The 26,474-nt window shown below is 47.8% G+C and overlaps 7 protein-coding genes across 7 annotated transcripts; 5 read left to right on the top strand and 2 right to left on the bottom strand.

The window, feature by feature from the left end:
* Window positions 1-1,319: 1,319 nt before the first annotated feature.
* Window positions 1,320-1,902, top strand: N7529_010463 (Glutathione S-transferase N-terminal; the record flags this gene model as incomplete). Its single annotated transcript, XM_057245990.1, has 2 exons — window positions 1,320-1,411; window positions 1,467-1,902. 2 exons carry the CDS (start codon window positions 1,320-1,322, stop codon window positions 1,900-1,902), a joined length of 528 nt encoding a protein of 175 aa, XP_057094253.1.
* Window positions 1,903-2,916: 1,014 nt separating this feature from the next.
* On the top strand, window positions 2,917-4,523 carry N7529_010462 (aspartate aminotransferase; the record flags this gene model as incomplete). The annotated part of the gene is made up of 6 exons (XM_057245989.1): window positions 2,917-3,057; window positions 3,107-3,148; window positions 3,223-3,505; window positions 3,547-3,675; window positions 3,732-3,935; window positions 4,165-4,523. 6 exons carry the CDS (start codon window positions 2,917-2,919, stop codon window positions 4,521-4,523), a joined length of 1,158 nt encoding a protein of 385 aa, XP_057094252.1.
* A 932-nt stretch (window positions 4,524-5,455) lies between these two features.
* Window positions 5,456-6,682, top strand: N7529_010461 (Major facilitator superfamily domain general substrate transporter; the record flags this gene model as incomplete). Its single annotated transcript, XM_057245988.1, has 1 exon — window positions 5,456-6,682. The coding sequence occupies one exon, from the start codon at window positions 5,456-5,458 to the stop codon at window positions 6,680-6,682; it is 1,227 nt and encodes a 408-aa protein (XP_057094251.1).
* A 338-nt stretch (window positions 6,683-7,020) lies between these two features.
* csmB (putative chitin synthase) lies at window positions 7,021-12,409 on the bottom strand (the record flags this gene model as incomplete). Its single annotated transcript, XM_057245987.1, has 3 exons — window positions 7,021-7,118; window positions 7,171-12,059; window positions 12,114-12,409. 3 exons carry the CDS (start codon window positions 12,407-12,409, stop codon window positions 7,021-7,023), a joined length of 5,283 nt encoding a protein of 1,760 aa, XP_057094250.1.
* Window positions 12,410-14,343: 1,934 nt separating this feature from the next.
* On the top strand, window positions 14,344-20,065 carry chsE (chitin synthase class Va; the record flags this gene model as incomplete). Its single annotated transcript, XM_057245986.1, has 4 exons — window positions 14,344-14,450; window positions 14,507-14,695; window positions 14,745-19,975; window positions 20,034-20,065. The coding sequence occupies 4 exons, from the start codon at window positions 14,344-14,346 to the stop codon at window positions 20,063-20,065; spliced, it is 5,559 nt and encodes a 1,852-aa protein (XP_057094249.1).
* A 793-nt stretch (window positions 20,066-20,858) lies between these two features.
* Window positions 20,859-22,104, top strand: N7529_010458 (DUF1996 domain-containing protein; the record flags this gene model as incomplete). The annotated part of the gene is made up of 2 exons (XM_057245985.1): window positions 20,859-21,761; window positions 21,829-22,104. 2 exons carry the CDS (start codon window positions 20,859-20,861, stop codon window positions 22,102-22,104), a joined length of 1,179 nt encoding a protein of 392 aa, XP_057094248.1.
* Window positions 22,105-22,410: 306 nt separating this feature from the next.
* On the bottom strand, window positions 22,411-25,180 carry N7529_010457 (sugar porter family MFS transporter; the record flags this gene model as incomplete). Its single annotated transcript, XM_057245984.1, has 7 exons — window positions 22,411-22,608; window positions 22,669-22,754; window positions 22,803-22,885; window positions 22,943-23,211; window positions 23,269-23,309; window positions 23,363-24,127; window positions 24,922-25,180. 7 exons carry the CDS (start codon window positions 25,178-25,180, stop codon window positions 22,411-22,413), a joined length of 1,701 nt encoding a protein of 566 aa, XP_057094247.1.
* Window positions 25,181-26,474: the final 1,294 nt, after the last annotated feature.

Genomic DNA, 26,474 nt, shown 5'->3' with positions numbered 1-26,474 from the left:
TGGCCATCATTTCTCTCCCTGAGTCTACTTTTTGAGGTGCACGATCTGGAAAATCTCGTTCCCCTTTCAAATTATAACGCACTAGATCACGATGACGCAAATTGGAAAGCACTGGGTTCACCTATGACCAGGCGGCGTAGGATAGAAGTCTTCGGTCATATTAAACTACTGAATTTATAAATTAGAATCATCTTTCCCCCCTGCTTTACATTTGTGTGCTCGGTAAAACACCGTAAATTACAGTAGTCACTTCTCTTAGCAATCCTCTGTTTGCTTTGTGGCGTTGCCGTATAATCACTTCTTCAATTCATATCTGGTGATGTCGCCGATTTCAATTTAGGGCGAGGAATCGGCATGCTGGACAGATTCAAGCCTGCCTTTGCGCTCAATGACTTCTTTAGAGTCTTGGCATTCTTTCCATAGCTGCCAAGATCCAACCGGATTTGAAGCCTGATTCTTCGGAGACTTTGCATTTCCAAATCACGCCCGGCATGATGGTGCGGGTATTGTTGGGGCTCAGTTCAATGCAGACTTGGATTTTTGTATGGCATTCCAATGCAAAGGTACATTCCCCTAGCATGACCTTTCTCAACACTCGAAATAACGAGGGGACATGTAACACCACATTTGGAATATATGGCCAATTTGATCCAGTTCAGTAACAATTTTACTAAAAATAATTCACTGTACCCTAAGTAAGAGAGAATATTGGATTTTCTACATACGAAACATCAGTGTTCATTGATCTAGGTAGCGCCTACATCTCCTTATTAAAAGGTTGGAATTAAAAGATATTACATATTACTAAACTCGCCCTTTTACAATATCTATGAACGAACTATCTATTCTCTTAGCTGTTTCAAGAGTTGAGAAAATTCACGTCATGCTATGTTACTTTCATATGTTTATTCTATATAAAAGGTATATTTGCGTTGAACTTGGAATCTGCGTCGAGCTGGGGCTCAACAATACCTACCGGTATTGTTGGGCCCCAACTAGGCACAATTGTGCCGAATTGGTAATCGTGGTGGCCTCTGGGGAGGTTCTTCCCCTTTGATACAATGCAGATGATCTCTTTTCTAATTTGAATCTGGGGTACGAACGAAGCACCCAGACATCAAAATGACTTCAAGCCAATATATACTTTACGACATCCCTTCCGGCAAGGCACCATGTATGACATGGTCTCCTAATCCATGGAAGAGTCAGTGCAGCGGCCGCCATTGAATTCATACACTTTAATCAGGCACACATACCGACTGACCTTACGCCTTAGCCCGTCTTCTTTTCAATTTCAAACGTCTTGATTATCGAACTCAATGGGTGAGACAGATCTGACAGGACGGAAGACGATTGCTTATGAAACTTTGCAGGTTGAGTACCCGGATGTCAAGTCTACATTGGAAAATCAGTATGCCTCCAAGGAAGAGTCTTGGTCAGTATAGGAAAGAATCTAACGTCCTCAGTGTCACAGCCAATGCACAAGCTCCCGCATACTCTATCCCTACAATTATTTGCCCCGATGGAACATACATCGTGGATTCACGTAAGATTGCGGACTACATAGAGCGTCAAATCCCCATTCCATCGCTTCACTTGGACTCGCCTTACCTCGAGAAAGTCGAACATTTGTGGTCTCAGTATATGAAAGCCATTACGCCGATATTTATTCCTCTAGTTCCAAAGCGGATCCTCAATGCGGAAAGTATTGGCTACTGGTATACAAGTCGTCCGGGATTGATTGGAATGCCACTTGACCAATTGGAGAGAGAGAAAGGTGGTGTTCGAGCATGGAACGAGGCGGGGCCAGTCCTTCGGGAAGTGACTGTTTTGTTGAAGGAAAACGAAGGGCCCTTTCTTCTTGGGCAAGACTGCCAGCTACGCCGATCTTGTATGGGCTAGTGTTCTTCTCTTCAGCCAAAAATTAGGGTCCGATGTCTTCCAGGAAGCAATGGGAAGGAGTGGAGATTCTCAGGTACACCTGAACTTAATGAACGCTGTTCAGGCTTGGTCTGAGTGATGCTACCATTGAAGCTCGCTATAGGGCGCAAATTTGTGCGGGCCTTTTACTGCATGTTCTCTCTTCTTGGTCTTCTTCTGATTCTGTTTGTTTTAGGCCGAAGAATCCTTAAAAGGAACCTGTGAGTTCCATAAACTACACAAAAGTACTCCAAATCACCGAGCAAAAGTATCAAGAGAGTTTTGCAGCAAGATAGTATGTAAAATATGTAGTTAGGACGTGCACACCCGTCGTCCCATATCGACTGTAATGAATTATAACAATGAAATCGGTAGACGTACAAATTGAGCTATTACTATGTTTGCTATACTATAGTCCTAATTTTGTAGTTCTAGAGTACAAAAACAAGCAGTATTGTAGTTCTCAAAAGTAGATAATTTTCGGAGGCTCTTTTCGACCCTCCAAAATGAAATATTGAAGCATATGAATAGAATCGATATTTAATGTATCTATCAAAAGATGAAATGAATTCTACTTGAACATTATAGGCGAATCTAATTACTCTACTATAGTTTGTATTATAAGATAATCGAGGATATTTGATATGTACTTCTATGTATCTTTTACATATAAACCACATGCAAAAGATACTTGAAATATGCTTTTTATGTTGGGTGAAGATTTTGTGTTGGGTGAAACAGACTAATGGGCAGGTAACCCATGAGTCATGGTAAGACGGCTATGCGATGTTTTCAATGCGATCAAGTCGACGGGAAATGGGTATATATCGCCATAACATGGAAATAAGGGGACTATAAGACACGATCCATAAGGTCAAAGTAGCAAAAAGGCAGTCGAAAATGACAAGACAGAGGGTTGACATATTGATGTCGTTGATAGGCAGCTCTTCCACTTTACCCGCTGGACCCGCACCATCCATACGCCTTCTCAACAGAATGACTAGTATGGAGGGCAACCTTTCAGCGCGAGGCAAAGCCATCGCGGCACAGAAGCCAAACTTCCTCGACGTATTGAGTGATTTGTGGGCTCCTGAGTCCAACCCGGATGGAATTGTGAATATCGGTCTCGCTGAGAATGTGAGTATTACCTACCTTCAATACCATTATTCTTAACAAATGTCTCTAGAGTCTCATGCATGCGGAGATGGAGAGGTTTATCAACTCCAACGTAAGATTCAAATTGATCTATTAATTCCACACAATTGTACCTAACCAAAGTTTTGTACTAAATTGCTTCTCCAGTCGCAAATCGATGCACATGCATTGACCTACGGAGACGGCTTCAGCGGTTCGCACAGGCTCAAAGAAGCCATCTGTCATTTCCTGAACAGCCAATTTTCTCCTTGGACTGCTCTTTGTCCCTCCCATCTGACCATTACATCTGGTGTCAGTAATGCAGTTGAATGCTGTGCCTGGGCATTAGCCGACTTTGGCGACTACGTTCTCGTCGGGCGTCCATATTTCAATGCTTTTAAGACGACATTTGGAACACGTCCTGGGTACGGAATCAATATCAAACTTCTAGGTACAATCGAGCTTACCGTTGTAGGATTGAATTTCTTGAAGTTACATTCGCAACAACGGATCCCTTTAGCATGGCCGCAGTCCAACACTACGAGAAGGCATACGCCGAAGCGAAGAGTAAAGGCTTTCGCATCAAAGCGTTTCTATTGTGTTCACCACATAATCCACTCGGTATGTTTCCTTATCTTGCTTGAATAAACTCTGATCATTCATTGAAATCCTTCCAGGACGCTGCTACCCCGAAAATGTCCTAAAAGAGTACATGAAGTTTTGTACCAGACATGGACTCCATCTAATCTGTGATGAGATCTATGCACTATCTGTCTGGGAGAATCCTCGCCTGCCTGATGCTCCAGGGTTTAGATCAGTTTTGTCTATGGATATCAAGGAAGTGATGGAACCAAGCATGGTGCACGTTGTGTGGGGGTTAAGTAAAGTCTGAAGCCCCTTCCTTTGCCTTGAACGGGATCTGACTCGTTACTTTACTAGGACTTTGGCGCCACTGGGTTGAGAATTGGCTGTCTGGTTAGCCAGTCAAATAGACATTTTTTGGAAGCTGCAGATGGCATTTCGTGAGATTGCATTACGGTCTTAATATCGGAATATTTGCTGATAATCCCTCTCCAATCAGTCTCTATAATATCCCATCAAGCCTCGCAGACCAAGTTGCCACAGCTGTCTTACTAGATGATAAATTCACGAGAGTGTACGTCGCAACCAACCGGCATCGTTTAGCAGAAAGCTATCGGTTTACAACTAATTTTCTCCGGTCCCATCATATCCCATATGCTGAGTCTAACGCTGCATTTTTCGTTTGGATGAACTTAAAAGCTGCATTGAAAGATCCTGCGACCACAGATAAGGAAATTCTTGCAAAGCTTCGAAAAGAAAAAGTATACATCGCAATTGGGACGGCCTATGCCGCTGAAGAAGTGGAGTGGTTTCGAATGGTATTTGCACACCCGCAAAATGTGCTAGAGGAGGGACTGAATAGGATGCTTCGAGCTATTCAATCATAGGGAATGCTTACTCCATGTTCGACCTCAGCCCATTATGGACTAATAAGGTCTCGAGGCTCTTTCCGTAGAAAATTACTATATCACCGATGCAAAGCACAGGGTTTTTGAGCGGATGCTCTCGAAGGTCTTAAGTAGGCGTCTGTTGAAACTGAGAGGTGTAATCAGTGCAACTTAGGCGCTTGAACTGGTGCCATAACTAGCGTGGACCAACCCGTTCGCCTAAAGCCTATTCAATTATCACATCCAGACTTACCTATTTTGAGTAAAAACTCGCACAAAGCCTCGAGCATGATTGGGAGTGATGCTACGGGGTCGTCCGCCTTTGTAAAACAGTGATTTGACGCCGCCAGACATCCGTATATTGGAAGAGAATTTCAGGGTGGTGCTTTTATTACAGCCAGCAGCCTGTGCCATCTGAGATATAGATAGCTCCCCACTATGTAATCCTTTCATAGAGAACAAGCCCATGCTTAGAAGTGGCTAGGTTTGGCGCCTTCCTGGTTCGACCACTTGTGTTGATTGTTAAGATACGCCGTCCCTTGGGAGGTTGTCTTGCAGGTTGAGTATTTGAGCCGGTTATTGCGGGTGATGCGGTTGAATACGATTCCTGCTGGAGACTATTTCTTCCTCTTTCGCCTTCGGACCGACCCACTGCAGCGAGCGAAATTACCGCCTTTACTACGCCTTCCCACTACATTGGCGGTAATTTCACATAGTACTCGATGTATCTAGGGATAACCATCAATTGGCTAAGAGGGTGATTTGGTTGACTATACCAAGCTCCAGTCAACTATCTGTCACTTGTCTCATTCCCCATAACGCGTCTTTCGTCTGCACAAATACCTATTGAACCATTTCACCACCAAGAACAAAAAGAGAAGATCAGAATCACGGCACACGTCAAATCGCATCTATCTCCTGTCAAGACCAACATGGCACCGTTATCTATCGCTCTAGTGTGCTTCGCAAACATGTTCAGCGTCGGCACAATCTATGCGCTGAGTGCACTTCAAGGCCAGCTTCCTCGCCTTGTCGGAATATCTGAAGCGTGGAGCTTCGTGCCCTTTGGTATGGCATGCATGGGCCTGTCTATGGGGGTCGCGACTTGTGCGTCGATGATCGCTCAACGCGGAGCTTATGCTACCGCGGCAAGTGGCACCACTCTCTGGGGACTTGCCGTGATCGGTGCAGGCTTCTTTCTCAGCAGAGTGAACTTTGAACCTATGCTCTTGTGTTTCCTGCTCGGCGGATTGGGCGTGGGATGGACATATCTTGCTGTTGTCGTTATGGTTGGCCGGGCATTCCCCAACCTTGCACTTGCTCGGAGTGCTATCGGACCCATGGGCTTTTCGTCCGGCGCGGCAACGTGTTTCTTTCTATCATCTATTTTCGAGCTCAGTATAGTTGATGCAGAAATCCTTGGTCGAGCCCTTACGCGCGCAGGCGTTGCATTTATTGCTGTTGGGGGAGCTACCCAACTGATGATGATACCGGGTTATACCATCAATGACCAGTCCAACTCTCCAAAAAACACACCTTTGAGTCGCCGCGAACGGTTCCTCTCAATCCTACTATTTTTCAACGCCTTGCCCGGAATGACGGCCTTCGCTGCCTTGTTGCCTCTTGTCTCCTACTATGCGAGCGAAAGACAGGGTGACTCAATGACGCTTCTATCGTATAGTATGCTTGCCCTCGCATCTGGTGGCGTTTTGGCTCCCACTATCAATCTGCATCTCGGAGCGAGGAACGCATTCGTTGTCTTATTTTGCGTAAGAGGGGCTTTTCTTGTCCTGCTTTCGCAATTTGAACAATCTACACTGGGTCTATGTGCATTTTTGACAATCCTTTTTGCCCATGGTACTGGATTTAGCATCCTCCCAGGGCTTGTCAAAGCCAAAGGTATCCCTTCTGAGCTGTTCCATCACAGCTATGGTAGAATTCTTGTGACCTGGGGCGTTGTGGGAATCCTCGGTTGCGTCCTGAATACTGCCATCTCATCGTCAATTGGTACAATGTCGGTAGCGAGCCTAGTGCTTGGCCTGCTGATGTTGTCATTTGGTATTGTGCTATACTTCGTGCCCACCCCCAAGGTGGGATTCTTGCCTAGTTGGGTGAGCGCTGAGTACTTACAACAGATTGGGCGCCTCGCTGAAAGCTAAATTTTGATAAGGCAAAAGCAGAGGAAAGAATGCATTCTTTCCCTTCGACTTGAACTTTTTCATATCACTCTACAATAGTATATTGCCTGCAAGAATGATCATCGCAAGATATACGTTGACAAGACCTAAATACAATATCAAAATACATTTTAAAATACGCTAAAGAGTAGATCTCATTAATTGCAGTAGAGAGCAGATAGTTCAATGAACGCGACGCTGAATGCTGTTTTCAAAAATCCAAACCCGAAGAACGCCAGAGATGCCGAGACCCAAATCAAAAGTAAAATAGGAAGTGCCGGCGAATGCGCATGAATGCAGAGTGCATATTACAAGATTTATCACATGTTGGCCAGTTCTTGATCAATCTGGCGATCGAGGAAGGCCCGTTTTTCGCCCGCGAGGGAGGTTTGCAGGCGTTGTTCGACAAGAACACGCACTATGGAATAAATTAGCTTGGTATGATGATTGGAGATTGAGATATGACTTACCCTGCTTTTTAGTGACTGTGTCTAGATCGACCTCGGCTAGACAGCTGCGGATGGCGTCAGTGATGGCGCCATCGTCGGGCCCACTAGCAGCGCGGAAGTCAAAGGCGGTGCTAGCGGGACGGGACGGGTATTGGGCGAACGGGCTGCGGGAGCGGTTGTTGCCAAGGAGGTTGTCGCTGCTCTGCATTAAGCCGATGCTGTGTCTGCTCGAGTTGACCGGGTTGTCTTGGTAGGCGCTGAGGCCACCCATGGACATGTGGCGCGAGGCATTTGCGGAATGACCCATCTGAGGGCCCATTTGCGGTAGATCCGTGTAGCGGGAGAAGTTGGACATGTGCGAGTTGCGGTTACCGGGGACGTTGCCACCGACGAATGGCGCAGGGGACTGAGGGGGCATGTATGGATGGTGACGCCCTTGACCGGGGAAGCCGGTTAGAATGGTGGAGGCTGGCTTGACGGATGAATATTGGGAGTGCATGTCATCCATTTCCATGGCTTCATCGTAGCGGCCTGTGGCGTAGACTTTCTCTTGGCTTGCGCCGAGGTCGCCGCGGCGGCCGGGGAGATTGTTGGCCATAGCGTAGTCGTCCCAGCGCTGAAGAGGGATGCTGCGTGGGTCGAAGAGCTCGTCCTCCACGGCGATGACTCGTTTGTCACCCTTCTCGCCGATGACGACACGGGTGTTACCCCATGTGAAATCGTCTTGCTTCCAAAATGCGTAGAGTGGCAAGATGAAATTGTAGATGGGGTACGCGAGGAGGTAGATGATCATCCATCCGATGTGTTGCCACTGGCGTTTGACGATGAAGATGATCGCTTGAAGACCATAGACACCAGCCAACATGATGATCGAGATCATGGGGAAGGGGCCCGTGTGACTAGCCACTAGGTAAATCAGATATGTGAGGTAAACACAAGTAGCAGGAAGAATGATGGTTCCGAGCAGATCCACGAGAACAACGAAACGCATACTGAAACAACAAAAACCACAGAGATCTTCTAGCGCAGCAAGTTCGACCAAGTTGTGAATTGTGGAGTTGATCCAGCGACGTCTCTGCGACAGGAGAACACTCCAGGCCTCGGGGGCGGCTGTGCTTGCGTAGGCATCGGGAATGAACTTGTATGACATAGCTGGGAAGTGCTTGGTCATGATGGTTGTAAGGTATCGATCCTCACCAAGAGACAGAAGGTTCTTCTTGTGGAGTGTGTCAACATCGTTATCAGCATAGTCGTGGATGACCTTGTCCGAGATGATGAGAGGGCGCCCTTTGTCCGCAGTCCGCAGCCTGTACATGGTAAAACAGCCAGGAAGACAGGTAACACTGCCGAAAAGGGACTCAAATGCCTTTGCCAGGTGATGAGAGATGTAGTATTCGTAAACTTGAATCATAGTCCACCAACTGCGTTCCTCATTCTGGAGACTGGTTTCACCGCAAATTCCGGCAATCTTAGCATCTGCTGCACAAGCAGCGACCAGTCGATTGAGCGAGTCCTCCCTAACAGTGGTATCCGCATCGACCATGAGACAGTATTCATATAGCTCCGGGTCCACACCGATAACATTGTTGATTTGATGGAACATCTCAAGTTCGAGGGGCGACATCGGCGAGCGGTGGTGGACGCGGTTCAGGAATTGCATAAGAAGGACTTGTGTGTCTCGCTTTCCGCGGTTGCCGGGCTTCGACTTGCGCTGTTCAGACTCCTTGCCAACCTTGACGACCACGATGTAAGGCACAACGTTGCCCTCATACTCGTAGAGACCAGAGTAGACCTTGCCGTAGTTGAGTTGTTCACTTCCGTTGCCAAGGGATTTGCAAGGCAAGGCTGGAGGATCCATCTTAGGATCGACACCGAGAATATCCAAAACAATCTTAGGGGTGGGACGATCATTTCCACCACCGACGATCATACCATCACAGATGACGAAAATGAGCTTGCGCTTGTTGTCGTATTGCAAGGCAGTCAGAGAATCAAGACCCTTGCGAAGATCGTTCTCACCCTCAGTGTAGGCGGGAACCATGCAGATGACGAATTTGTCCTGAGGAGCGGGCCGACGCTTGGATCCCAGCTGCAAGGCTGCTAGGAACTTGACGAGGACGACCGCACAAATGAGAATAGTGAATGTGAGCAGAACCCAGTTGTTCACAGTACACCTCGCACTTTCACGGAAATCCACCTTGCCCACGTAGAAGACGTAATCAAGACACGTTTGGGCATTTTTGAAGTCGTCTGTGTCTTGCCATAGACTGGTAACATCCTCGCCCATGTTGTCTTTGAAAAGTGTAGTCAAAGATGATGGCAGCCAGTTGTATGAATCAAGATTGTTCATCTTCGACAGTGTGTAGAAGTAGTTTGTCAAGTCATACACCTTTTGGTCCTTGATAACCCAATACCGACTGTCGTCATTGGCCTGTTTTTTGATGGTACTCTTTGTCCAAACCAAGTCACCCTTGTAGTATGTCTTCATTTTTGGCAAAAATTTATTTTCATACCAAGTTTCGCTAGCAAGTGCCGATGTAGAGACAGTGGCTTGCTTACCTGAGAGGTGCTCGGCAGTAGGGTAAACGATGGCATTAGTGTCGTTGTTTGACAAGGCAATAGTCGAGGATTTAACAAACGAGGAGCAATAACGAGTGAGAGGAGGAGGGAAGTAGGCATCCAAGTTCAAACCAGCGAACGGTTCCATGTTGGATGCACTGGTGTCTTCACCTGTGATGTCACTGTGCTGGGTGCGGTAGAACTTGGTAATGTCGTATACACGGCCGTGGACGCTGACCCAGAATGCACTGTCCGTGGTGTGCCAGCCAACCTCCTTGGAGTTCCACGCCTTGTCCTTGTTGGGACAGAGAAGATCACCGAAAGCAATAATGTAGAAGCAGACAAGTCCGTTGAAGAACAGAATCATGAAGACGAGGACCAACTTTTCACGCCAGGCAAGGCGAACATCGGGGCGCTTCATGCGGCCAACATACTGGAGCACAAAGGAAGGAATCCAGAAGGTCATTGCCCAGACGAAACCAGCCCATATGCGACGACCGGCAGTGATGGTTTTCTTCTCAATGTGCTTGGGGTCACCGAATTCAGGATCGTATTCACCAATGTACCGACCATACTCGTCGTAGTATGCGATGTCACCTTTCTTGTCATCACCCTTGCGACCAAGGCCGTAGTCACCGGTATTGGCAGCAGTCGTATATGGCGCACTGGGGGCAACAGATTTTGCACCACCCATTACACTCTGAGCCACGGGACCCGAAGGAGGCATGCCAAGAAGATTGGATGATTCATGAATGGGAGTTCCGTCTGGGGTAAAACCGGTGTCATACATGGCAGGACCGTACATGAAAGGATTGTTGATGTTAGTCTCTTCAGGCTTGAGATCTAGCATACTCTCCGCTTCCCACCAGGCACCCTCTCGCATCCACACGCGCTGTTCACCGACGACAGCATCACCATTGCTCCAGCCTCGTTCGATGATCCAATTCTCAACACCATCCTGGCCTTCAGCACAGCCAAGGCGCGCATACCGTCCGACAAACTCTTCCACGTCAAAATCGGCAGTAAAATCGAGTTGCTTCAAACGACGGTTGGCCCATTCTGGAAGTCGCCAGTCTCGCAACTGACGCGAAACCGCACCAGCAGACCAGGCGGAGGCTCCTGATGCTGCGAGCTGTTCGGGCATGTCATCGGTCGGGTGAAGAGAGAGGTGGTACCAGACACGGCTGCTGTTGAGGGTGGTGGGAAGATCGAAACGGCCACGTTTGCCAACAGAGATACCTTCTGTATCAACGGGGAATAGAATGCGTCGGAGAAAAGCGTCGACCTCGAGTTCAACACCGACTTTCTCCAGCACACCCTGTCGTTTGTCGAGGTCGTGCTCGCGTTCTCGGCCAGCAACACCAGTGGTGATGCCAAGATCTGGTTCAACTTGCGCTACTGCAGAGTTCATTTCACTGATGACAGAACCGCCAATAGGTGGAAGGGGGATTCCATCATCGTGCATTTCGGCGTTGAGTCCGAGGCTATCGTCGAACACTCCTCTCATGGCGATCGCTTTGGCCAGAGCTGGTCGTGGAACATCGACAATGGTCAAGTTAACTGTGTCGTCATTTGAAAATTGTGCTGCACCTCCGTTACTGGAGTCATTTTCCAAAGCAACCTGAATATCCGCGGCAATGGCTTCATTCGCCTTACTGATGACCCAATCGACAAGAGCCTCGTAGATTCCCGCTATAAGTACCTCCCGCTCATCGGTTGAGCATTGGTGCAGAAGAACCTCGGGATCTATTCCCAAAAGACCACCAGCATCTTCACACACCTCCTCCAGCTCCTCCTGATCAACCTCAAAGCCAGCCGCATTGCCCAACTTGAGAAGACCAGCGAGGACTGAAAGCAAGCCACGCTGAGCAGCGCCCTTGATGCCAATGGCTTTCAAAGAGGCACGGAAGTCCTCCGCGGCAGCGGCGTCGTCGGCTGTGGGAAGATAATGTGGGGGTGTATAGGTATTTGATCGGCTGAGCAAGGAATACGCAGAGGGTTCTTTCAAGTCCAAGAATTCACGCTCCGCAGCCGTAGAGGCAGAAGTGAGAAGATAATAGAAGGCATCGAATGCACGGTAACCAGTCTCAGGTTGGATCTCGAGGAGACCCTTCCGTACATTGATACCAGAGGTGGATAGGGCAAAGGCGAGTCCGACGACCGATCCTTGTAGCGACAATGTATAAGTTGCAGCCAATGCCGAGTGCAGGGAGTAGGAAGGGTTGAAGGAGGTGACCGCGGTCAGGAAAGGTCGAAGAGCGGAGAGTGCACTAAAAGCTACCTCTGGGGTCTCGACCGGAATTGCTGTGAGGAACGGCTGTAGTAGTGACGGGGTTGATTGATGCAGAGCGCTATCGACTGTTAGTTAATCCGATCGGGAGGGATTTCAAGTGGTTTCAACATACCCTAAGACGATGCAGCCATCCTCTGCTCGGCGTCGGGCATGTTCCCAGGCCCTGATCGCCAGGTCGCGGTCAATCGTAGCGCCATTTCGCCCATCGGGCAAGATAGTTGCGGCAGTGACCCATGTGTTAACCACAAGACTGGTGGCAGAGTCTAGTTGATACGGCTGGCCAGCAGTGTAAAACGAATGGAGGGCATTCAATAATGTCGTGGTTGAGACCTGGGCTCCATGTTGTGGTCGAGGTCCGGCCAAGAGGCCTGCGGACTGAGTCGAATAGACCGAATAACGATTCGACATTATGGTTGTATTGCCGGAAGACCAACAAGGACAAAAAGGCGAGATGCAATGTCTAGCCTACTCGTTATCACAGCCACATTAGGGCACTATAATTCACGTTGGTCAACTTGTCCCAAGGTAAAGGGTGAGCGTGTATCGAAGTTGGAGGAAAGATAAAGTCGATAGATCCAGAGAGTTTTAGATTATTGAGCGAATGACTGGAGATAGCACTCCTGAATGATGAGAGAGAGGAGAAGACAAGAGAAACAAAACAGCTTGGAGAGGCGTGGGGAGAAAGAAATCAATGGAGTTGAAAATTACAGCTTGTAGCCGGTTTGTAGTGCAAAAATACCGCAGATCCTGGCGATCGGTCCCCAGTGTCCCGTTTGTGCAGTGGAAAGCTGTTAAGCTTTTGGTATGTATGCAGTTATGCCGAAATATTACATTGTGTATTTCATATTTAACAGTTAAATCTGCAGACATTATAATTAATTTCTTTCAGGTATATGAATGATTATGCTAAGTTGTAATTTTGGAACTATTGTCAGGGGAGTGTTTGTTTCTCTTTCACCCTGATCGGCCTATTACTTAAAAGGGTTGACCAATGAGAGATATATATTAGATCGAGTGACAGGGAACAGGCCAAGATAACCCGGCAATGACCCAGACTTTGCACAATTGACATTCATGCGTATTAAATACATTACAAATTACAAGTCTCCGGTGTATTGGACTTATATATTTAATGTGTGTGGTATTTTGTGTATGGACTATTTATGGGATGTCTCACACTTTTTTTTTTCTCTGACAGATGATCTTTGCCACACATAAAGGGGGGACAGTGTTATCGGTAGCCTGATCCACAGTGTCACCCCTACTCGCATGCTTAGTGGACTATCCATAGCTGAGAATGTTGAGCCACTGTATAATTCCTAGGCCGACCGGTGACAAGCGCCCCCTAGTTTCAGACGGTCCTAGGATTAGCTTCGATATCGGTCCACTCTCAAGGATTTGATGCAGAGACAATAGAAAGACTCTCTTTTGTCAGCTCACATTTTACATTTTCATTTACTTTTCGACTTTTCTCATTATATATGCAGGTCCCTAGCAAGGGATGTTCAATATTGACAGCCGAAGTGACATGTATCAGGGACCTGGACCCTCGTAAAGTACCCTGTAAGTACCCTGTAAGTGAGTTCACCCACAAAAACAGTACATTTGGATACAACTTGGAGAAGTGGAGAATCCCTCAACATGAGACCCTGATGTGTATTAGCGGGAGAAAGAAAAAAAACCTTGTTCTAGCATATTCTTTTTCTTTTTGTTTTGTCTCTTTTGTCAATTGATGTGTTTAATTGTTTTCCTATTGCGACGCTATTTGGTGGAAAACCCTGACTAGGTAGGTATATGTATATAAATAGTTGGTATTAGAAAAAAAATATAGCTCTGACCTAAAGTGGAACTAGAACTCTCACACTTCGGTGGATTCTACCCGAGACACGTCCAATTATAAGAACAAATAGTAGGCTTACAATAGCAAAAAGAATACAAAAATAAATAACAGGACATACTAATTTAATCATACTGCGCTAGGTATGGCCGAGGTTCACCTATTCTTAGCGAACTGCAGCACTAGTATTTTTCAAGTATTGTCAATACGCCTCCACCCCCGACCTCTTATCGATTTGTTGCTTTTTTCCCTTTGTGATCCTTTTCGCTTCACTTTCTGCTTCAGCCACTCGTTCATCCTCAATATCCCTTCGAATAATATCTAATGTGTGCGATCTCCATCTTCTACTAGGGGTCTTCATTCCGCCAGTCTCAAGAGCATTCCGACTGGCCCATTCCGATCACGCCTGCGTAGCTTACGCCAGCCTTGACCTTCTGACTGAAGTCCTGGCCGCACGTATACACTCGTTTCAATCCCCATCACCTCAACGGAGGGGACCTCAAAAATGGTCAACACATTCGGGAGTGGCCCGGCACACGCCCAGGCCTCACTCCCCTCATTGCCCGCTCACTTGCAGTCTGATACACATCTCACAGCCCATCTCGCTAGCAGGTATGATCATAGTCGACGGTATCAATCGGTGGAACCAGACAACTAACCTGAACCAGATTTCATGTTGGATTACCAACAGCCCGTCTGTCATCCCAGGCTCTCATTGCCCTGAACACATACTCATCCGCAACCAAGGGACCTGACGGTGGGAAAGAGGGAAGTGCTGCGGGAGAAGCTGAAGACCTTGCTCGACGTGCCTTTACTCGCTTGGGTGCGCGTGCAGAGAACCAAGCTGTCGTCTTTTTGTAAGTCGAACCATCTCTACTTGATAATCAGATCTGACATGAATCATAGAGGAGAGAGCGGATCCGGTAAAACGACTCTTCGCTCACACTTACTCTCTTCCTTCCTGTCATTTTCCTCAACGCCGCTGTCCTCCAAGCTCTCTTATGCTGCCTTCGTTTTCGACACCCTCACAACCACCAAATCCGTCACTTCGCCCACCGCATCCAAAGCTGGTCTCTTCCTCGAGCTTCAATACGATGGCTCATCCTCCGTGAACCCCACCTTGATTGGTGGTAAGATCATTGATTATCGATTGGAGCGAAGCCGCATTTCCTCCGTACCCACCGGAGAACGAAGTTTTCATGTCTTGTACTACCTGCTAGCTGGAACCAGTGCCGCCGAGAAGTCGCATCTGGGCTTTGAGAACAGCATCCACATTCAGACTGGTAGTAAACTTTCCGGAGGAACCATCAGTCACAAACGCTGGCGCTATCTCGGTCACCCAACACAATTGAAGGTTGGAATCAATGATACGGAAGGTTTCCAGCACTTCAAGACCGCCTTGCGCAAGTTGGAATTCTCGCGTGGAGAGATCGCTGAGATCTGTCAGATCTTGGCCAGTATTCTCCATATCGGACAATTGGAGTTTGCTATGGGCGCATCTACCACTACAGGCGCAGAGGAGAGTGGTGGCTACTCACACGAAGGTGGCGAGACCGTCACAGGTGTAAAGAACAGAGATGTTCTCGAGAACATCGCCGCATTCTTGGGCCTCAGTGTTGATGCTTTGGAAATAAGCCTGGGTTACCGTACCAAGACGATTCACCGCGAGCGAGTGACCGTGATGCTGGACCCTAAGGGAGCCAGAGAGAATGCCGATGCATTCGCGCGTACCATTTACTCCCTTTTGGTTACATACGTGATTGAGACAGTCAACCAGAGAATCTGTGCCGCTGAGGATAGTGTCGCCAACACCATTTCTATTGTGGATTTCCCCGGATTCGCCCAAGCCCCCTCTACTGGATCTACACTCGACCAACTTCTCAGCAATGCCGCGACCGAATCGCTTTACAACTATTGCCTGCAGTCTTTCTTCGACCGCAAGGCAGATATTTTGGATCGGGAGGAGATCACTGTTGCTGCCACCAGCTACTTCGATAACACGGATACCGTGCGTGGTCTTCTCAAGCATGGAAATGGTCTATTGAGTATCCTTGACGATCAGACTAAACGCGGAAGATCTGATGCTCAGTTCTTGGAGAGCGTCCGCAAGCGTTTCGAGAACAAGAACCCTGCTATCTCTGTAGGTGCGCCTAGCGGATCAAGCGGGTACATGTCACAGGCTAGAAGTGCATTTACCGTCAAGCATTTCGCCGGTGAGGTGGACTATTCTACCACTGGCTTGCTCGAGGAGAACGGCGAGGTTATTTCAGGTGATTTGATGAACTTGATGCGCTCCACAAGGAGTGACTTCGTTCGTGAATTGTTCCACCAGGAGGCACTTCAGACAATATCTCACCCACAGGAAAAGACCGCTATCATGCAGGCTCAGGTCAGCTCTAAGCCACTGCGGATGCCAAGCATGGCTAGACGCAAGGCCGGACCCCCCTCCCGTTTCGCTGCTCCAAGTGCCCATCCCGAGAGCGACGAAGCAGACGAGGGTGAAAGCCAGGTCGGTGGCTCTAAACGCGCCAGCGCGCGGAAGAGTGGAATGCCAACTGGACCCTCTCAGGGAGCTGCTGGGCAATTTCTTTCGGGTCTGGAGATCATCAATAAATCTCTTAGCTCTTCCAACCTGAATCCCTACTTTGTCATCTGTCTGAAGCCAAATGACCGCCGCATCGCCAATCAGTTCGACAGCAAGTGCGTGCGGATGCAGGTTCAAACCTTCGGTATTGCCGAAATTAGTTCGCGGTTGCGAAATGCCGATTACAGTGTCTTCCTTCCATTCGGAGAGTTCCTTGGACTGGCTGATATAGGCAATGTTGTTGTCGGAAGCGACAGGGAAAAGTCCGAGGTTGTTCTTGACGAAAAGCGCTGGCCTGGCAATGAGGCTCGCGTAGGTAGCACTGGTGTTTTCCTCAGTGAGCAATGCTGGGCGGATATCGCTAAAGTTGGCGATCGGGTGGTTCCCTCGTATGGAAACGTCGGCGCAGACGGCGGCGACGGCCTCCAGACTCCTGGCGGCGAACCCGATTCCAAGCACCGGCTTCTTGGTCCTAATGATCAATCTCCTGGCGCTTTCATTTACGGGGATGAATCTAAGCAGGGATACTTTGGTAGCCGTGAGATGGACGGACGCTCCGATGCTGGAGGCTCAGCGTTCAACTCTGGTGATATGTTCAAGAATATGGACACTAAAGAGCAGATGCTTGAGAAGGGCAACGAAAAGAAAATGGAGGAGGTCGACGAGGCCAAGGTATCTGGCAGCCGTCGCCGTTGGATGTTCCTCGTTTACCTGCTCACCTTCTTCATCCCGGACTTTGTGATCCGATTCGTCGGTCGTATGAAGCGCAAGGATGTCCGGGTTGCTTGGCGTGAAAAGCTCGCTATCAACATGATTATTTGGTTTGCTTGTGGTGTCGCTGTCTTCATGATTGTCGGTTTCCCTGGAGTGGTTTGTCCAACCCAGGACGTCTACAACACGGCAGAACTTAGCAGCAAAAATGGCAAGGGTAGCGCGGACTCCTACGTCGCTATTCGAGGTGTGGTTTTCAACCTTGGAAACTTCATGCCTTCCCACTTCCCCGACATTGTCCCTCAAAAGTCTTTGAAGGCCTATGCCGGAACTGACGCCACCAACCTTTTCCCTGTCCAAGTCTCAGCCCTCTGCCAAGGTACCACGGGATCCGTGAGCCCCAGCGTTCCTCTTGACTATCGCTCAAACCTAAATGACTCGGAAACTACTACCTCCTCCACCACATTCGATATCAACGCAAAGTACCATGATTTCCGGTATTGGACTAATGATTCTCGCGCTGATTGGTTCTACGAGCAAATGGTCATGATGCGTTCCAACTATAAGAAAGGCTACATTGGGTATACCCAAAAGGCAATGAAGAAGCTTGCAAGCGATGACTCCAAGAAGGTTGCGAGTATCAACGGCAAAATCTACGACATGACATATTACATTGCCGGGCCCAGAATTGCCCGCTGGCCCGTGGGAAAGAACGCCACCAGTAACGTCGATACCGATTACATGGATTCAAAGATCGTCGATCTCTTCCAGGGAAAGCCTGGAGAAGATGTGACCAAGTATTGGGATGACCTGAGCTTGACCACGGCCGAACGATCCAGGATGCAGCTCTGTCTTGACAATCTTTTCTTCATTGGCAAAATCGACACTCGAGATTCCGTACGTTGTCAATTCGCACGATACTTTATTCTGGCCATCTCCATCATGCTGTGCGCCATTATCACCTTCAAGTTTTTGGCCGCGTTGCAATTCGGAAGAAAGAACCTCCCGGAGAACCTGGACAAATTTATCATTTGCCAGGTGCCCGTGTATACCGAGGACGAAGAGTCATTGCGTCGTGCTATGGACTCCATGGCTCGCATGCGCTACGATGATAAGCGCAAACTCCTGCTTGTCATTTGCGATGGAATGATTATTGGTCAAGGCAACGACCGCCCGACTCCTCGCATAGTGCTCGACATTCTGGGAGTTCCTGAATCCGTGGACCCGGAGCCTCTCAGCTTCGAGAGTCTCGGCGAGGGCATGAAGCAGCACAACATGGCAAAGCTGTACTCCGGTCTCTATGAGGTGCAGGGTCACATCGTTCCTTTCCTTGTCGTTGTGAAGGTCGGAAAGCCTTCCGAGGTCTCCCGTCCTGGTAACCGTGGAAAGCGTGATTCCCAGATGGTTCTCATGCGCTTCCTCAATCGCGTTCACTACAACCTGCCCATGAGCCCTATGGAGCTTGAGATGCATCATCACATCCGGAACATCATTGGTGTCAATCCACAATTTTACGAATATATCTTACAAGTCGATGCCGATACTATGGTTGCGCCTGATGCCGCCACCCGCTTCGTTTCAGCATTCCTTTCTGATACACGTCTGATCGGTGCCTGTGGAGAGACATCTTTGTCCAACGCCAAGACTTCCATTGTGACTATGATCCAGGTTTACGAGTACTACATCTCTCACAATCTCACCAAAGCCTTCGAGAGTTTGTTCGGATCCGTCACTTGTTTGCCCGGTTGTTTCACCATGTACCGTATCCGCACAGCAGAGAACGGAACACCGCTCTTTGTTAGCAAGGCTGTGGTTGATGCTTACTCTGAAATCCGTGTCGATACCCTCCACATGAAGAATCTGCTGCACCTTGGCGAGGATCGTTATTTGACGACTCTGCTTATCAAGTTCCACCCCAAGTTCAAGACTAAGTATATCTTCCGATGCCATGCCTGGACAGTTGCCCCTGAGAGCTTCGCAGTCTTCCTTTCCCAGCGTCGCCGATGGATCAATTCTACTGTTCACAACCTGATGGAGTTGATTCCCCTGGAGCAGCTGTGTGGTTTCTGCTGTTTCAGTATGCGATTCATTGTCCTCATTGATCTGCTTATGACTGTCATCCAACCTGTCACCGTTGCTTATATCGTTTATCTGATCTACTGGTGTGTGAGTGAACCAGATGTGCTCCCCATCACGTCTTTCATTCTACTCGGTGTCATCTACGGTCTCCAGGCTTTGATCTTTATCATCAGACGCAAGTGGGAAATGATTGGCTGGATGTTGATCTATCTCTTGGCCATTCCCGTTTTCTCCCTCGCTCTGCCTCTGTACTCCTTCTGGCATATGGACGACTTTTCTTGGGGTAACACTCGTATTATCACAGGAGAGAAGGGTCGTAAAGTTGTCATCTCCGATGAAGGCAAATTCGACCCCAACTCCATTCCCAAGAAGATCTGGGAAGATTACCAGGCAGAGCTTTGGGAGTCCCAGACCTCGCGCGACGATCGCTCAGAGTTCTCTGCACACTCATACGGCACCAGACTGCCTCCCTTCCCGCAGTCCGAGTATGGATATCATACTAGCTCTCGTCCGACCTCACAACTGGACCTACCCCTTGGTGGTGGTGGCGGTGCTCGTTATTCGGTCGCTGCCTCTGAAATGATGAGCAACTTTGATATGCAAGATCTCAGCCATCTTCCTCCCGATGATGAGATCCTTGAGGAAATTCGCAAGATCCTGTCTACTGCGGACTTGATGAAGGTCTCGAAGAAGACTGTGAAGCAGGAGCTTGAAAGGCGCTTCGAGGTCAACTTGGATGCCAAGCGACCGTATATCAATTCTGGTAAGTCGGCATCTTGCAATACTGCAAGTAAATGGACACAGCTAACAAACACCTCTAGCCACCGAAGCCGTTCTCTCGGGAGTTCTTTGATCACTCATATACTGAAACATTTTTGTGCTATTTTGTTTTGCCCCTGATGGTGGCTTGGAGTTTCTTCGGTCAGCATGTGTTATTAATATTTTATTTGGTGATCTTTGTCATTTTTACAAGCGAACTTATGCATGGATGAGAGCTTTGCGCAGCGATTTCATTTCGGCCTTGGACATTCTTGAACATCTCGATTTCCACAAAACTTGAATAGCATTTTGAAACTGATAATTCCCAGACATCTGGTGTTTGATTTGTGATCCTTTAAGGCAATCCCCTTTTGGCAAATGATCGATCTTAGGGCGTAGCCCCACGTAACATTTAATCTATTTTGAAACACCTATGGCTAACTAGACTCCTCTCATTTGATCTAGGCCAAGCATACTACAAAGAGTGTTCGTACCTGGGCAAGTCTCGTCCGACCCTTGGCCTTTTCCTGGCGCCTACTCAATAGACAAGGCGCCTAACAATGGCCTATTGACAGCATGTGGAGTCCTTGGCCTGGACCCTGATTATATTCCATCAACCGTCAAAGGAAGTAACTTCACACCGAGTTTCATCTATTGAAATTGCAGCCTGCTTTTCTTTGAACGAGAACGAGTTTTCGTTTCGCTATATAAAAATGTCCCCTGGTTTTGTTTTTGTTGTCGATATCATCATCTGTCCATTCTTTTACCTCAAGTCTGGTACTTGAGCAGCCGTTAATTTCAATTCTATCGAAGATAGCTTTTTCCTCGCTGCATCCTTAGCCAGCGACATCTTGTCTTCTGACACAATTATCTCAATCACTGCCATAATGCACTTCAATTCTGCCATCCTGGCGACCCTGGCGATCTTTTTCGCCTCAACGCTCGCAAAAGACTCGCGCACCTTCGCCGTGAACCACTTCTATGGCAAAGGAGCCCTAACGATGGGCCGCATGGACCCAATCATGGACCCGGGCAAGCCAGCAACGCACTCGCACGCCATCCAAGGTGGAAGCAACTTCAATCTGAGCATGACCGATGACGCCCTGATGGACTCAAAATGCACCTCGTCCCTGGTCGACGCCGACAAAAGCAACTACTGGACCCCCTCGCTCTACTTCCAAGCCACCAATGGCAGCTTCCTCTCCGTGCCCATGTTCTACATGAACGTCTACTACTTCTTCGAAGCAACAGACGACGAGATCAAGCCATTCCCCGTCGGCTTGCGCATGTTCATCGGCAACAGCTCCCTCCGCACACCACCACCTGGAGGAGCAGCCAACGTCCTAGACACAAACGCAGGCCCTATCCAGCCTATCCAGTGGACATGTCCGCGGTCATCCTACGATATCCCCTCCTACCCCAAAGACTCGGACGGACTACACGGAGTTGGCATTCAAGACCCCAATAACGCCGGCGCCGGCGCTGGCTTCCCACACATGAACTGCGATGGATATGCGTCCCCACTGCGTGCGGATATTCATTTTCCGTCGTGCTATAACCCCAAGGCTGGATTGCATGATTACAAGAACAACATGGTCTTCCCGAGTAGTAAGGGTACTACTGGTGGAAAGGCTAATTGTCCTGCTGGTTGGATCCATGTTCCTCATATCTTCTATGAAGTATACTGGAATACGCCGTTGTTCGCTGATATGTGGACGGAGGGAACTGGTTCGCAGCCTTTCATTCTCAGTAACGGTGATCGGACTGGCTATTCGCTTCATGGTGACTTTGTGAGTCTATGAGTTCCCCATATCTGTTTTATGATATTTCTAAGACAATTGACTAATTTGAATATAGATCTCTGGTTGGGATGAATCAGTCTTGCAGAAGATTATTGACAACTGTGATGCAGGAGATTCGGGGATGGATAAGTGCGCTGATGCTGGCCTCCTCAACGATGCCTCGACTACATGCAACATTCCCAATCTTGTTCCTGAGTTGATTGATGGTGTTTTGGAAAGTTTGCCCGGAAACAACCCGCCAACTGGTTGGGGCCAGGGTGGAGAGGATGAGGCCACCAAGAACAAAGTCAAGAGACATATCCGTAGGCACTCGCGCGGAAGATATGCTTAGGATTTCACTTCTGTGTTGTAATATCGAGCTCAACCACCTTTTTGGTTGTCACTTTGTGGTATGTTCTCAAAGGTCCTTTTGGCGGAGCATTTATCATGTAATTTTACAGCCCTTTGGGACCCCCCCTATATTTGTACTAAAGGTCGATTGAAATGAGGTTTCATTTGCAAAAATAGTAATTTCATGTATGATTGGACAATATGTAGTGGCACCAGGAGTTCTTTAATATATTCAGGTACTTTTGACTGAAAATCTGACAGCAAAGAGAGATATAACCCAGTGCCTCTGTTTGTAACCAAATTTATTTTACACCTCAATGTGAGCACTCTCGGGAATTGATTTCTCGATTCTCTCCTCATTCATAGCCCGGTGATGCCCAGGGCGAACAGGGAACCCTCTGCTTTCCCAAACGCCACCTGTGATTCCACCCTTCTCAAACAGGTGATCCACATCCTCAAGCTCGAGACCTTTAGTCTCAGGGAAGAAGAAAAACACCATAGGGATCTAGTTGAAGTCAGTATTGCGAAACATATATATATATATTGCAGAATGAAGGTAACAAACCCATGCAAAGCAGAAGCAGGCAAAGATGATGAACGTCTTCCAGCCAATATTATTAATAGCTGTCGGGGTGATTTGAACAACAATGACTGGACAAGTCAGCAACAAAACTCGTTTCTGGCTAGACTGCAACATACAAACGCAAATCCAATTGACAAAGCCACCGAAAGCCTGAGCTCGAGCGCGAATGCGCGTGGTTGAGATCTCGGATGGATAGAACCTGCTCCATTGTGAGCAATGATAAAGAAAAGAGGAATTCCAGACGGTTGTGACTTACCAAGGGACTGGCAGATAACCAATACCAAGGAATAGTTGGAAAACGAAGACAAAAACGGTGGCCGCGTATGCACATTTCGCAGTACCGATTGATAATAGAATTGCAGTCATAACGAAGCAGAAGCAGAGACCGGCGGCTGATAGCATGAGTGATGCTCGACGACCGAATTTATCCATACTCCATAGAGGAATTATAGAGCCCACGAGATATGCAAGGGAGGTGCAGCCGCCTAGCACCAGGGAGAGATTGCGGGAGAGGTGCATCGCATTCTATAACGAGGTGCGATTAGTATATATTTGGGAACGTGAGTTGGGGGATAGTCGTACCTGATACACATTGGGAGCGTAGTAATTAATCATGTTTGAGCCTGGTAAGATTGATTCAATACAATAATTCCACGGAAGAACAAAGAGCCCTTACCAGTGAACTGCTGCTGGATATTGACAACAGCGGCCAAGATCATGCGACGAAGATTACCCATCTGGCCGCCTGACCAAAGCTCCTTATACTTGAATGGCCCACCGGCAGACTCGATCTCAATAGATGTTTCGATCTGGCGACGGAGATGAATGACATCGGGGTTCGACTCGTTGGCGGGTTGCTCGATCTGGAGACGAGCCAGCACCGAGCCCGCTTCATCACTGCGATCTTGTTCGCAGAGCCAGCGAGGCGAGTCTGGCAGTGGGATCATCTGCAAAACTAAACAAACAGCAAAGAAAGCCTGAAAGCTGATAGGGAACCGCCACTGGACCGGCGAGTCCACGAAACTCAATCCATAGTCCAGCCAGTATGCAATACACAGCCCGAGAATTGTGACGGTACCCTGTGCAGAGAGCAGCATACCGCGCTGTTCAGGTCGTGCCAGTTCGGACTGGTAGGCTGGGACGGTACTGCTGTTGATACCATTGCCTATACCGGTAACGACGCGGCCTACGAGAAATTGAGCGACGGTATAAGAACTGCCAAGGATGATGGTTCCAATTATCATGATTGAACCGCCAGCAATAATCATGTTACGACGACCGAAACGGTGACCGATAACAAGACTGAGAAGACAACCAACCGCACAACCAATGTCATAGATGGAAGTTAGGAGGCCTTGCATTGTGCTATCGGGGTTGTTGAACGTCCGTCCGAATTGGTTATTGGCGCCGATCAGGCCACTCATGACTCCTTGGTCATAGCCTAGTAAGAGAAAGGCTTGACAGCTTGCAGCTGTCACTGCCCAGTGTAAATATTTGCCACGGAGCTCCATGTTTTCTTCGACGATCGAACATGAGAGCGATGTTGAAATCTGGGGCCCAATGTGCCTTTTCACTCAACGAATTCATGCCTCGCTATCTGTTTTCCCGAGAAGATTTGGCTTTTCGGTTTAAAGTAACCCGGGGTAAAAGGAAGGGACCAATCAGCGTTGCAACCACAGAAATGAAACAGGTCTAGCGTACAGTCGAAGCCATTTCCCCGCAGGGTTTCTCCGCACGTTGACCAATCACAGGTTTATCTGCGGCTAAGCTTCCCAAAGGCTGGCGATGGAAGATATTACGTTAGTCTGAAGAACGCCACCGGCGCCTCCTTTGGAGACCCTGGATCTGTTTATAATTCAGGACTGCAGGGGAGAACGAAAGTTTATAATGGCTCCTTTGAGGCCAAGTAAAATAGATCAAGTCGAATCTACTCAGCATTTTCGCCCCTCCGTTCGTCATTTATCAGTTTCTTCCGAGGCCACACCACTCCTGCCTTATCTATTTGTCCCAGGATGTTGGTATTTACATATCTATATACGTTTGGAAAGAAAAGAAAAAGGTGTCAGAAACCCATTGATTGCGATTCAACGATTCAAAATTCCTTAGCTTCAACCAAGTCATCAACCAGTTGAAACAAAAATTTCCGCCTGCTCGGCCAGCTTACCATCACATCTCTCAAAATAAGTATGACCCTGCGAAGCCGATCAGTTTTACTCGCAAACTTCGTACACTTACCGTGATAATTGCGGTTTCCGACGACAGTACGACAGTTCGGCTCCAAGTTAATCATATCAAGACCAAGTTTCTGGACTACCTCCACCTCTTTATAGAGTATGTTCAGATTTTCGATGGCCAACGTCACGCGAAGTGGGGAAGGCCCATCGAGGGTCTTCAAGGCGTCGATCTCTTCCTCTAGGTTAGACAGGAGCAATTTACACTTAGTCTGGAAATCCCGCTCAAGTGAAGAAGGCTTGATTTCAATTGGATTGGTCATGATGATGGTGAATTGTTGCTGTGGCGGAAGTTGAAAAGTAAAGAATTGGCTTGAAAGGTGCGAGGGCCGTAGATGATTCGAATATATTTGATGGCCTTTTCCAGGTCGAGTCATCGAGTACGTTTATAACTATGCATTTACCTCATAGTCTAAGGTAAACAGCGAGATAAAGAAAACAAAAACTCAAAAGAGAAAGGAGACAAGGGGAATAGCTAAGAACATTGTCCATATTCTTTAAATATATTGGGTGCCGTTCGTTCTTTGTCACCAGAACAATTTGCCCAGATTCAAAGCAGCTCCTCGCGAGAAGGAAGGTATTCGGGGTCAAAGTTTTCAAAGCACACATAGAAAGGGAAGCATCCTTCTTTATTCCAAGGCACAACATGATGTTCTGAAAGAAGAGATATGTGCAAGCCACAAACTAATCACCTTTCGACCAGACCGCTAGACCTCAAAATATACTACAGTTGTCCTTAATATCTATTGTCCGTCCCGCATGTTGACAATATCTCACATTACACTTTCCTTTCATGGAGAATGGTTGCGGAAAGGGTTTGAGAACCATCAGCACGTATGGACTTAATTGGCGACTTCGGATAACCTCAGTATTGCATCATGTGTTTCCCTTTCCTTTGGAGAGAAAAAATCGACAATGCCACTCATATCGGCGATCGAGCATGAGATGTTTGGTTTCAAATGTATTGAGACGTCAGTGGGGTTAAGATTAGTTTTAGAGCTAACGTGATTCATATTTTAGGTTCTAAAGGCCGTTAGAATACCCCATCGAAGTTAGACCATGTTGATTCCAGCCACGAGAGAATGATATACTGTTATACAGATCTTAGGAAAGCACATTTTCTAGTTGATACGGGCGGCCAGATTTAGGCTGTCGCATTTCGTCAACTTAAAATTCTTCCTGAGACTTTTATGCACTTTGCTTCAGGCAGGCAAGCATTTAGGGGGAGATCCGCGCCCTCCTAAGTACTACGGTATGATTCCAATCACTCCAACTCACAATTTCGTAGGACTTTGCATAGCAAGATGATGGTTTCTGCACGGCAGCAGTCGTTGTGGGTAGAATGCCTTTATTTTAGGTGTCTTTTACTAACAGAATTTGCCCAAGAGATATCAGAGACTCGGATACTTCAAATGTTGGCCAGACATAATCACTTACGGGAATAAGCATCGATTAAAAAAGCGACAAATCGCTTGACAACATTAGTTACGACTCTTGACACTTTCTACGCAACAGACAAATTTTCAACAATTGGGTGTATTCAGACTTGAAGAATTA

This window comes from Penicillium soppii (assembly GCF_028829465.1).
Source record: "Penicillium soppii strain IBT 18220 chromosome Unknown utg000007l, whole genome shotgun sequence".
Classification (NCBI taxonomy): Eukaryota; Fungi; Ascomycota; class Eurotiomycetes; order Eurotiales; family Aspergillaceae; genus Penicillium; species Penicillium soppii.
This window is presented reverse-complemented; position numbering and strand designations above follow the sequence as displayed.